The 14,274-nt window shown below is 33.5% G+C and overlaps 1 protein-coding gene across 1 annotated transcript in view; it reads right to left on the minus strand.

Annotated features, from left to right (window-relative positions):
* Positions 1-14,274, minus strand: part of LOC106459516 (neural-cadherin-like) — a 115,986-nt gene that overhangs the window by 47,456 nt on the left and 54,256 nt on the right. Inside the window, exon 7 of the mRNA XM_022386277.1 lies at positions 5,981-6,124. Coding sequence (XP_022241985.1) covers positions 5,981-6,124 — 144 coding nt within the window. The remainder of the gene's footprint in view (positions 1-5,980; positions 6,125-14,274) is intronic.

Here is a 14,274-nt window from a genome sequence, read left to right on the forward strand (position 1 = left end):
ATCTAATTGTTTCTTGAACTGAACTTGGTGAAACTTTCTGCCTCTACCACCCTTGAAGGCAGCTCATTCCAAAAGCCAACCACCCTGTTTGAAAAGTAATACTGTCTGAACTGGAGACGACTCCTACGTTTATTACCCCTTGTCCTATCGTTTTCACTGCTAAACACAAAAAGGTTTGATGGATCTATATTATCAATATCCTTTAATAATCTTAAACACTTCAATCAAATCCCCTCTGATCCTTCTCTTCAGAGTCGCTGTGAATGGCTGAGTTTGACAATGGACTTCTGTCTTGAAGCAGAGAGTGAAATCTTATTAGTAACCTGTTGATGTGTGAAATAACTGCAGGCTCTACTGATTTACCACTTTACTTTTAAATTACTTTTACAATTATATACACAATCAGCAAATTATTAGTTTGGGAAAATTACATTTGCACATACAATAAATAATCGGTAGAATCAAAATATACTTGAAACGACCTGACCCAGGTTTTTCTAGCATCCTTCTGAAAAGATGTTGGGTGTATGAATACTTTGCATTGGAAAGAGCTGTTATACACCCTTCTCAAAAGCGACCAAATTACAGCGGCATCACTCTAACAACTAAACGCCAAACAATGTCACAATGTAGTTTGATACACTCCGTTTCACGGCGAGTTTATATGGGTTATGGTTGTCACATGACTTGATTAGCATATTCAAACAGTTTTACTATAACATACACAGTGTACTGACACGTCCCTACAATGATAATTCTTATCAAAATAAAAATACACGTCTTAATTTATTATTTCTGGTTCTATAAAGTAGCTTGTGTCATAAAGAGGGCACCTATAGGTTCATAAGTTCCTTTACATACAATGTGATAGGTGTTGACATGCAGTGTAACATTTTGGCCTTCTACCGTTAACACCATACGTTTTTTTACTTAAATCAGCTCAACATATACAAATATACTAGCAAGAATTAAAATAAATAAATACATGACTAAATGAACAGTTTATATTATCCTAATTATCAATATCTTGTTGTCAGTAAGATAATGTATACCTTAGAATGAAAAACGAACACAGAGTGAAAACCGGCCATGGACAGTCATTAAATATTTGGATTTTTTTCGCTATGTAATCGAAAAGAAAAAGAGAACGTATACAATAACGGAAACAATTCCGTTCATGACTTCTTTATAAAAACGGTGTCATCAATATAGTATCTGGAAAACTTATTTTTCTACTAGCAAATATATATATAAAATATTAGCAGGAATGCCGCCATACGGGCGGTTGTTCAGTCAGGATCTTGGCGAGCTGAACGGCGTGCTTCTAGATTTCGGGTTTGTTCCTGGCTTCTTCTCACTGGATCTTGCATCATAACTTGATGAACAAGCCTATCTCTTACTTGCTCTTTCTTTCTGTAACTTGCATCCTGACGTTTATTTTTCAAAGTGTCAGACTTTCTCCGTGATAAGTCACTTTCCGTTTGGAAATTTTTGGCATCATGATTTTCATCACTTGATACGCATACGGAAGTAAAAATGCACTTATGTAACTTACGAAGATGGACTTAACTACAAAATTTCTGTAAATTTGTATGCAACGAACTCCGCACGAAGGACAATTCAATTCATAACGTACGCTTGGATTATCCAGCAGAAAAAGTCACTTTTCTTCTGAAATATCACAATGATTCTCCACCAGGAAAACTCACTTCGAAACTTTGCATTAAACTCACTTTACCACAATTTTACACCCAAGATTAATGTACATTATTAAAATGGAAAGAAGTACCATTAAGGAAGAGGTCTAGGAAAAAATGTTTTAAAATGAGGTCCTATTATTTTTATCTCATTTTAGCGAGGGTCTATTTTATAACTTTTTTTTTTCCATTTGGTGCGATATAAATTAAAATAAGGTCCTATTAAAACAGTCTAGATATATAACTCCTCAAAACTCCGCCCAAGTTTAAGTCCGATTTGGATTTTTCAACATCAAAGTTTCATTACGATTGGGTCTCTTGTTTAAAAAAAAGTTTATTTAGTGCACGTATCCACTTTTTTTTAAAGAAATAAGTCTAACATCTCTATATCGCACCAAAAATGTTATAAAATAGACCCTCGCTAAAATAAATTAAAATGTTGTTTTGTTCCATTTTATATTACTATCATTTCATATTACTCCCCCTAACCAACAGCTTACTTGTTGAGATAAATATTAATTCAAACATGTCACATCATTCTATATGGTTATGGAAACCGCATTCTTTGAGAATCTGGTTATTTCAGTAACCGGATTAAAATGTTCACCGAAATAAGTACTAACAAAATAAACATAGTGTCTACACTGTTTAATAGTGCACACTTGTTATTATTATTATTATTATTTTTTGCAAATGCTCATGAATGAAATGACGTTTTTAAATGTGTCTAATGTGATACGACCACTACGTACAATATTTGCATAAACTTCCTTAAAATAGTAAGCATCAAAATTTAAGAACAGACCCGAACTTCCGTGGTGGAAGTTGCCTTTTCTAACATCAGTTAACACCGAACATTCACATAAAGAGTTACGAAAAATAAATTTAGGAAGTAAATTTAACCTGGTTTATAGTACGTTTTTATATCCACTTTGACTGGTGAGAGGTGAACAAGCACTCAAATGCTTCATTGCGGATGGTTGATTGTCTCGTGACCAGTCTAGTTATTGTTCCACGTGCATTTATTATAACTCTACGTGCACACGTTTGGCCTCACGTAATGTTTGGGGGTAGGTTTGCCCATGCTTGAAACTTCACTCACTGCTATATTTGAAACGTAGTTTCTTACCTCGGTTCTAATGAATGGAATATATCACATTTGTTCATCTCTTCCACGAGTTGATTAACGAAATGTTTATTACTGATCAGCTTCAGTGTGTTTATCACCTTATTCAATTATATACTAACGGCCACAAGTTACTTCTGCAGCTTACAAAGAGAATGTGACACTATTAAACTGCACGTGATCATTTTCGAACACTTGTTTTGAATTCCACAAGAGAATTTCGCATTACTTGTGGCTATCGATGTTCTAGTAAACTTATACACTTACGAATATTAGAAGATGCAGTCAATTGTCATTATAATCTTCACGCAAGATAAAGAGCGTTTTCCATAGGCTATTGGATGGTGGGCATTTCACATAACAAGGAACCTTATATCGTTGCTTCCTTCATAATGGTGTCAACTGTACTAACTTTGTCAATCCGATACATTCAAGGAATTCCCTGGAGTCATTAGATATCAAGTATTGTTGTCGACAACACATTTATCAAGCGCTGTCAATTGCTTTCAAGGGCAGAACTCACCAACAGCTCTTGCATGCGGAGAGGATAACCTCTAATTAAGTCTGTAGTCTAAAACACACTGCACTTAGCATCGTTTCCATCTACAGACTTTGGTCAATGATGAAAGTTAAAATCCAATGACAGCTGGAACATGCGATATGAATAACGTTCTCTGGTTAGACCATAAGAAACAAGAAAGGGGAAGTCGATGCACGTGATGGGTATTCCGAAAGTAAAATAATGTTTTACTAATACGTTCAAATGTTATAGTCCTATAATACCGAACCCTACAGTACTGAAACGCTATCTTTATACACCCAAATAAATAATATCTGATAAGTACAGAGCCCTAGTGAACGATAAACACATTTAACCAGATACAAAAAATTCAGATTTTTATATCTAGATATAATGTACTATCGTCATCAACACGAATCCCCCTTAATTGCGACTTCACTCATTATATGGGGAGAATTGATATTAAATAAAACTGGGGCATTTTCTCACGTAAGTACTATTTTGTTTATTATTTACAAGCTTTCGACTTTTACAATGTTGAAGCTATCAGGATGTAACACTCCCCCGAAGAAGGCATCTGTGGTGAAGCTAAAAGCGTGTTTACTATCTATGTGGGAAAATGTCCCAGGGTTCTATTTAATGAATCTTACCAATCGAACTAAATTAAACTAAAGACAGTTAATATTCTGTAAACTTGTAGTTCTCAGCCGGTTACAATTAATTTCTGTAAAAGCAAGATGTATTGTAATTCCATATAAAGTAATCCTAATGTTCATAAACTATTGTATAAACGCACGTGAATAACGAACACACTTAGGCTGTAATATAAAAACAACTATCAAGTGAAGAAGTAAAAGTTTTTTTTTTAAATCCCAACTATTCAAAATCAAATTTCCGAGTATTTTAAGATTTAATAAGACATCGAAATGGAATATTGACTTCACTCCTAATGACTCCAGTAGATTTTATTTTTATAGGCTAGTTGGCTAGAAAAATAAAAACATTTTATGGGTATACTCCATAATTTCTTTAGCAAATCAATTTTCCAACCTGAACCACTCCTAAAATAACAATAATATTGGGACAAAAATAAGTTTTCTTTTTTTTTTTTTTACAAGGAATACATTCCAATTTATTAGGCTTTGTTTAAAATTACAGTGAAGGACTATATCCTTTTTCCACTGTCTCGTTTCAACAATTTTTTATGAAAACAAAAATACATATACGTGTGACTCAAGTTGGTTGATAAAATACAAATTTGTATAGGTGTTGAAAGACATTTTAACAATGGACATAAGTCCACTGGGAGGCCTGAATTTAGTACAAATGGTAAAAGTTGGAGTAACACATCACAAACATGAACATATCCACTAATTAGTCAAGCATGAAAATAACTAAGAGTTGTTTCGCACAAAAATGATTAACCAATCAGAGAACGTCTTATCCAAATGAATGGAAATAACGTATCTTTGATTGGAAACTGAAATGTTTATAGCAGCACTACTTAAGCTATATATATATATATATATCATATTAGTGTTTTAAAAGTAACTTTATTGAAAAATTACTAGTATAATCATACCTAAAAAATTCATAGATATGATAAACGTTTTATTTGCAACGAGAATCATTTAAATAAGCATAATATATCAAGGTAAACTAAAGATTGTCCATTCTCAAACTAATTTTAGTTACAAAATTAATAAAAAGATTCTCCATAGTTTTTTCGCACGGAAATGATTAACGAATCAGAGAACGTCTTATCCAATATATAGTTAAAACAGGACATTTAAATAAACATAATATATCAAGGAAAACTAAAGATTGTGCATTCTCAAACTAATTTTAGTTACAAAATTAATAAAAAGATTCTCCATAGTTTTAAATGTATTTTTTTACAATATTTTTGCTCTGTAACTCAGTCAAAAATGATCGGATTGTGATGAAACATATGTAAAATATTATTCCTTGTCCTGACAAAAATGGTCCATGACCGTTAATAACGACAGACATACGCACACATTTGCGTATGTTTTTTAGAGCCATATATGATCAACACCTGCATGGCGGAAGTATGCGCTCCACTGAGTGCCCCCTAGTTTGTAAATCTTTTCAACACTTCTTATAAGATTATGTGTTTTTAAAACGCGTTATCTATTTAGCCATGTTAGGTAAACGAGTGTTTTTGTTGAGAAATGTTTAGAAAAGTACTTGTGAATAAAACACATAAGGTCATCAGACAGCGGATACCTTTTTTTGTTTTTATCATTACTCTCTTTGACAACAGCAGGACCAACATTTTCTTAATACCGTGTTACAAAATTTCAATATATAGTTAAAACAGAACCCATGTTAACAGATAGGGATTTTTTCTGGATTTTCGTGACTTTGCTACGACCTTTACCTTTCAAAAAGTAATCACTTCTAATTTGTGCCATAGTCCAAATGTATATTAATTTTCGTCCAAATCAATTCAGCCGTTTTCGAGAAATCTTACTGACAAATACACACACACACACACGGGGCGAAACATAACCTTCGGTGTCTGTAGGTAACATCGTTATCGTAACGTTATATATATATTCTGTGATTAATCACAGAAGTTTCACGATTAAGAACAAATTAACCGGTACTTACATTCATCCTTGTCCTTAGCTGTAACAGTAATCACAGTATGCTGTATGTCTTCATCTTCATTTACTTCAGCTTCATATAGAACTTGGTCAAAGTAAGGAGGGTTGTCGTTTTTATCTCCGATTCCAATTCGAATGTACTTGGTAACTAGAAGTGAAAATTGTTATATGTACATACACGTGTAATAAAATTACATTCAGCATGGTTCTTTTAGCTATAAATACAATTGCATTATTTAAAAATTCAAAAAAATTCATATAAAACTGCGTTAATCTATTTCAGAACACACGTTACTTAGAAATGTTATTTTAGATGTAGTAGTTTTACCATTGTATATTTTGAACTATTACTTGATTCTGAAGGCTTACCTTACAGCAAAACAACTGAAATGAAGACCCACTTTGTGTTTCAATTCAATATAAAAGAACAAACAAACCTTAATGCCTTCAAAAAATGAAGTTAGTCAAAAAGTGGATGAAAGATGTTTAAAATGCCTGCCTCGCATTCCGATCTTTAAGCAGAATTACATCTTTTGTTTTAACGTTTAAGATAAATTTCGATTCAAACTACTACTGTGGTCAGTCGTTATAAAAAGCTTACAATCAGAATACATAAACATAATACGTTTTATTGATGAAATAATCTGAAGTAAACGCGTGATAATGTTTTATCACACTCAAAATAACAAAATTACTAAAAGGCTGTTCTCATTGGAACAAGACAATATCCATATAATGACATGGAAAAAATAGCAATTGCTTACTTGATTTACTCCCTGATTCATTATTTCATTAAACAATACTATCTATTTAAAATAACTTTGCAAGTATGTGGCGAGAAGGAAACCGAATTCTGGGGGAAAAGTCAGTCTGTTCGAGAAGCATAAAAATACGCAAAATAGAATATTTTCCTATTACGAAGAAACAAAATACAAGTTTTATTATTATTATTATTTTGAATGTGTAGAAATTTATTAAAACAGGGGAGTTTTTCATAATTTAAATAACACCTTTTTATCACGCATCCTGTCAAAGCACAGAACCCAGCAGCACAGAAAGCAAGTAAAAACTGCCCTAACATAATTCCAAAAGCCTGCAAAGAATTAACAGTGTTCACAAACACTGGGCAGCTTTATTTTAGTTCATATTTAAAGCCAACAGGTGTCCATATATTTATGACAATTATTACAGAACTTGAACGGTTCGTATTTTAGGAAAGAATTATTAAATAATAAGTACATATATCGAGACACACACACACAGAGCCATTAACATGGCAAAAATGGAGAAACTAAAGTCTACAGTAACAAAAACTGTGTTCAACATTTTCTAACATTTAGATTCCCAAATAATCTGGTAGGGGCGTGAACTAGTGGTTAGTGTGCCACAAAGTGAGCATGAGGTTTGGGTCCCGTTGCCACAAAATTGAGCTCTGCATTTCGAGGCATGAATGTTTTAGAAGATGAGACAGTCACTTCTTACTATTCAATTAAAGTAACCCAATAGCAAGCGATGGGCGCTGTTGGCTTAGCCGTCTTCCCTCTAGTCTTATTAGTTCAAACTTAACTAGCGCAAGAGCCCTCGGGTATACCTTTGCGCGATCATCAGAAAAAAACAAAAAACTAACATCCCGCATCCGGGCTCTCATGAGATAAACTATTAGTAGGTCTACAGAAAAACAACTAAATTGTACAAATATTGACAAATTCAACCACAGTAATCACTCACTATTCAATGTTTTCTACAACTTAATTAGTTTTGTATAAAACGACGAGACCGTCATAGCTGTATCCATCATACTTATATTGTAAAAAACAGACAAACAAAAAAAGACTTGCGTGAATTTAAGAGAATGTTACAAAAATGACCTTTCAAATCCAAGACAATAAAATTCACGTTTATCCAGTATTTGAGAAAGCAAGCTAAAATGACACATTCACTCCAAATTTGATGGCATTATAGTAATTCCGCTGCGAACTATATAATGTACAGTTTGTATGTAGTGTAATAACATCTATTTCTTACACCATAAAACTTTTAAACAACAATAACAAAGAGAGTGCAAAAATTTCACAATAAAACTGCATAAAAATACCTCCGCTGCACATACATCAAACGTTATTATTTAATAAGACAAACATGATAAAAACATTGGCTGACATTCTGGACGACTTGTGACACAGTATACCTTTCTGCTTTGGAACAGCAAAACGATAGTGTGCAATTTTTTTTAGAACACTGCCAGCAGCTATTATTTATATAGACGGTTATGTAAGAGTTAACTTTATCATACATGATAAGTCTTGGCAATGTTACTGTTGATAGCCTCAACAATTATGCAGTATTAAAACTACACACGCACAGGTGTTTCTTTTGTAACAAAGCCACACTGGGCGGTGTCCACCGCGGGGAATCGAGCCCCGGATTTTAGCGTTGTAAGTTCGTAGATTTCCCGTTGTGGTCTCCTGGTATGTAGGGTATATAATTATTTGGTGGAGTTGTTTCTGATCTGGAACAAACTGTCGGAGTAGGACAATATTTCCTGCGGAATGGAACTTCATATACAAATGTGATTTTGACAAACACAAGAAATTTACAAAAAATACACATGACGACAGTTCATTTTTTACACTTCTTGATACCATAATTGTAAAAATTTACTTTGTTATAACGTTTCCAACTATATCAGGCGCCTAAGAATCGACAATTGGGCCTAAAATTACTGGTAATAGTGGTCCCGACGCTTTGTTAATGTTTGTTTGTTTGTTTTTTGTAATTAAGCACAAAGCTACACAATGGGCTATCTGTGCTCTGCCCACTACGGGTATCGAAACCCGGATTCTAGCATCGTTAGTCATACCGCTGTGCCACGGGGGGGGGGCGAGCTTTGTTAATACTTTAGAGAAGAGTTAAAAAATAAATAAAAAAGATTTGACACTAATATGGAAGGAAAATGACAAATAAGTGAAACAGTGGCAAACGAAGACAGTTCATTTTTATACTTCTCGATACCATAAATTACAAAATTCACTATCTTATAACGTTTTATAGTCATTCCACGTTTTTACACTTATTTCCTTTAAATTTAAATACAACAAATCTATTTTCGATGACGAGGAACCTACTTTGAGACTAATAATGTTTGGAGACGGCTTGAATGGGTAATGAAGAGAAAGTTTAATATACGTTTAACAGCAAATGTACAACGTCTGATGATGACAAAACCTTGTCGAAACGTTATACATTTGCTGTTTTTCTTCATTACCCATTCAAGCCGTCTCCAAGCATTACAACATATCTATATCCTGATTAGTAGGTTTTTGTTCAATTCACGTTCAACAAAATAATACCACAACAGCACTACTTAAAAGCCTTATATATATATATATATATATATATTTAATAATGCTGCATATGTGAAAAAAAAATCTTTGGGCTCTACCTTATAAGGCACAGCACGTTTCGTATGCGGGAGGTCAAGAGTGCAATCTCGTCTATATTCATATATTTATTTTTGCTAAACAGTATATCAGTAGTCAAATTATTTTAGTACATACATCGCACCCGAAGCACGAGTTTTATTCCCTAGCAGCCGCATTGTTACCAAGGCTTGGATGAAGTAAAAACGTGAAACTACCGAATTTCAGTTTATTTACATATTATTAGGCTTATACAAGTTAAAAAAAAAGCTTCACCAGAGGTGTACTGAAACAAATGTATAACCTTAATTTCATAAAAAAAACGTTACTGAATCACGTATATACATCCACTTTAAATCATATTGTGAAAGCCGCATTATATCGTTTCCTTACTTTACTAGGAAGTACACTTTTACCAAAGTTGTACTTGCACGAAGAAAATTTACATAAACACAAGTAAACATTGGTACCAGTACGCGAGTTCTATGAAACCATTTTTAAAATTATTTCTAAATATACATTTCAATAGCCTTTCTTCGCAAAAAGCAAAGCCTAACTACTGTGGTACAACAACATGTTTGTAAGAAATATCAATTACGTAAACATACCACGATGAACGTGCTGATAAGAATGGCGCATAGCCTTCAGAAATTTAATATCACAAACTTTAGTAGAACTAAAGAGAATTTAATGGAAATGCATAAGCAATTCCAAACAAAAGATGTACGTGGCGATGAACTTTTGATTACCTTTTTCGTTATTTATTTCCACGCTTGAGGTATTTGCTAAACAAACATGTATGCACGTTCACTTTGGAAGAAGTTCCGGACTCATACAATCTTCTTTTTAATATATATTTTCTAGCTACAACAAAGTAATACTACATACTTGCGTGGAATAGATAGGATGAATACGGCCAACTTAAACAAATGACTACGGTACGGTTATTCTCTTCGTATTTATAGGATGTTCCAAAGGTCGGTTGCCACAATAATACTGAGGAAGTTGACATTGTTCTTCTTGTTTCTTTACAGGTTTTTCTAGGTACTAGTATTGAGCATTCATGAAATAGTGGAGGTGATCTGTATTGTATTTACAGGATGTTCCAAAGGTCGGTTGCCACAATAATATTGAGGAAGTTGACATTGTTTTTCTGATTCCTTTACAGGCTTTTCTAGGTACTAGTATTGAGCATTCATGAAACAGTGGAGGTGATCTGTATCGAACGTTTTCAGTACTATATCGATGACGGAAGTTGAGTTTATCCTGTGAACGTGTGCAGAAATTCACACCATACGGTAACCCACTTTTGGGACACACGTGGTGTAGTGCCATTTGACTAATAATATGTGAATCCAATACGCTTGAACAACAACTTGTATTGGATTCACATAGTAGTGGTTGAGACGTTATTTGTATTATGAAGTTGCTTGAACAACAACTTAACTTCATAATACAAATAACGTCTCAACCACTACTATGTGTGTGTCGTATTGCAGTAGGACTCAGGACTCAAAAGTCAAACTGGGTGAAAGGCCTCATCGGCACTAGATATAGCAGATATGGTGTAGTGTAACACTATTATACTCTTTCAATTAGAGGTTCTTCTAATAAATCACAAACAATGGATATTTGATTGGGCTTTTAGATCCGACACATTTTCGAATAATCAAGGTAAAGTAGATGTTTGTTTGTTGTTAAGCACAAAGCTATACTATGAGCTACGTGTGCTGTATCGAAACCTGATTTTTAGCGTTATAAGTCTACAAACTTGCCGCTGGGCCACTATGAGTAAGTTTTAATGTTCTTTCATCATAGTGTAGAAAAGCAGTTAAATGACGATCCCATATGCCATCGTCTATTACATTTTCAATGTTGTGAACACTACTACGTACTATGAAAAAAGATAAAGGCAAGTGTACGATGGATGAAGAATATACTTAAATAAAACTACTCATCGTATAAATTTTATATAAACATAATGTAATATGTGCAATATTTACATCGCAACTGTTCAAAGAAAAGATACTTACAAAGGATATAGAAATAAATCTTTTGAATAGGGTACTAATACAAAATATAACTAGGCGTGTATTACCACACAACAGTTTGTGGACATAAAACAAGTCTGGAAGACGCTATTAGTCGTCAACGGATGTAGAGAAAAAATAAAATTTCTGCTCTATAAAAAATAATATATATATATATATATAATATAATACGCCACTGGTTTAGCTCTTTCAAGTCATCACTGTTGATAACGGCAAGATTTCGACTTCCTGAAAATTTAACACTTCAATAGTGGTTGATGGCCAACAGTGATGGTAACAACAGAACGAAACGGCCCAATAAAGTAATCGTTCCATTATTTTATTTTCTTTCAACGTTTTTGTCCTTCTTATTCTCCAATGAGAGCTGACAATTGATCGAGTAAATGATAAAAAGTGAAATACAACGTATACAAAATAAATGAGTGCAAAACTAACTTGAAATACAACGATATCTATAGCGGTTTAATGTGTATAAAAAAAGAGAAGGTCGATCAAGTAAAAAATTACCTCAACACTTTTAGAAACATTTCTGACGTTATGCAATACAGTTTACGATAATACTTTCAATAAAGCAAACCTTATAAACAAATCATTGGCATGCATGTTCTTCAAAATACCTAAATCGAACTTACTTTGAATATTATATCTTATTAACAAAATTGCAAAATCCTAAGATACTATTCCGTAAAAGTATAAAAAGTTGAAGTGGCGAACAAATTTTAGTTAAATCTCTAGTAAAGTAATAATCAGTATGTTCTATAAATTATCAGATATAATCAACCCCCCCCCCCATGTAAAAATACGTTCAAATTTTTGTACTGAAGTTTTAGTGGAAGTCCATTCATGACAAAAAAAAAGAAAAAAAAGAGGGTAGGTTTGATTTATTAAAAAATAAAGTGACGCATATAAGCGAATTAAAGCTTACGATTCTGGTTTTGTCATATTTTTCCAGAATTTAAACAAGGAAGAGATATCATTCTCCCTCCACGCAAACACAAGTAAAAGTTAATTAAGTCTATTTCAACAACAAAAACAATTGTGGTGTTTGGTTATTAGAATATATTATCTATCACTTATTGTGCAGTCCGATAAAGAACTGCGATCAATGTTCACAATGTATGATTTTAATTATTTTTGCTAAATATTCCATAATAAACATCCGAAAAATATTTTAGGCAACGAACTTTTCTTTGAACTTCTTTTTATAAGGTTCAGATTAGAAAGACAATTTACTTTGATTTGTCTTGATATGCTGTTCGTAATAACGCTGGTTTTAACTAATTTCATTCTACACTCCTTCATGTCATATTTTTACACGCCCCTTATTTTATAAACCATTTCCTGTAGTTTTTATTAATTGCTTTTTTGTACATGCATTTTTTATGTAATTTCCATGTTTTTTTTTCTGTATAATTTTTCAGTTGGTTCTGTGTGGAAAACGAGTTGCTGTTGTACTTTGATTATAAAGCCTCCTGTGGAAAAAACAAAAAACAGGATACACGGAAAGCGGTCATAACATAGTATTACAAAGTTCTCGGGGATGAATCTTTGTACAGAATAAATTGATGCCGTAATGAACAATGACATTTGGCTCGTGATATTTGTTTCTCTCTATTATCTCCAGCGGAGTCGTCGGGCGTAAAGCTACGCGTCCGCTGTTGGCGCAGACTTTTTTCTTTTCCAAAATTTACTCAAATAACGGTGTATCGCAGGAGGTCCTAAGAGTGCCTGAAGGATGACTGTGTATCTTGAGAAAACTGTAACTTCAAGTAGTCAAAGGCCAATTTAGAAACATAGAAAATGATCAACCAATCCGAGTTTTATTAGCTGTGTTTGAAAGCAATGAGTCCATATAATATTCCGCGTAAGTTCTTTTTCTTTCGTGGAAAAAAAGTTCAAAGGGGTAATTTTAACCTACTCTTTCACTTGTTGACTATCTAGCGAATACACTGAAAAATGATTTTTCACAAAACGTCATATGTACTTTTACATAAAGTGAATAATTTTCATTGAAATCCGGTCAAATTTTGTTATGCTTAAAATGTTGACAACCACTGGCTATAGATTTCTCTAGAGTCTAGACTAATCGCGACATGAGTCTTATCGATCGTTCTCGAACCCACGAGAAACACACCGTTAGTATGTAAACGATTAACAGGCCGCATGACCCGTGTCATTCATTCCTGGATAGTATTTGTTTGTGCATGCACTTTGACAGTATCTTTTCTTTTCAATATTATTTCTTCGTTGCTATGGCAACAAGAGGTTGTGTAAATGACCCAAACATATTCTGTTATATTTTTTGTAAAGAAACAATGGCAAAACATTACAGAATTTGTAAAAAAAAAAGGAAAAAAAAGCGTATTACGAGTATTTTGGAATGAAGCTTGGGGACCATGACAAACCATAGGCTCTGCACAAACATTGTACCGTTTGTGTAGAAGAGTTGGAACAATGTACAAAAGGTAAGAAAAAGTCTTTACCTTCTGGAATTCCAATGGTCTGGCGTGAGCCTAGAAACCAAGGATATGTATGACCGCTATGTTTCCTCATGTAACGTGCAAGGCTACAACAATCGAAATAAAAATGTTTTTTTTTTAATATCCAAACCTTCAATCTGCCACAAGACCTGTTGCTCATGGACCAATGTACCTGTACCTACTCCACCAGTTTCTTGATACAGTTTCATCTGATGTCAGTAGAAATGATGGTAGGGATTGTTTTCAACCTGAAACGTCTGGTGAACCACAACTTTTGGTGAGAGATTTGGGCCTTCCAAAGGATTCTTCAGAGATTTTGGGATCCAGACTTCGGACTAAGAACATCAT

Source organism: Limulus polyphemus, unplaced genomic scaffold (assembly GCF_000517525.1).
Source record: "Limulus polyphemus unplaced genomic scaffold, Limulus_polyphemus-2.1.2 Scaffold28, whole genome shotgun sequence".
Taxonomy (NCBI): domain Eukaryota; kingdom Metazoa; phylum Arthropoda; class Merostomata; order Xiphosura; family Limulidae; genus Limulus; species Limulus polyphemus.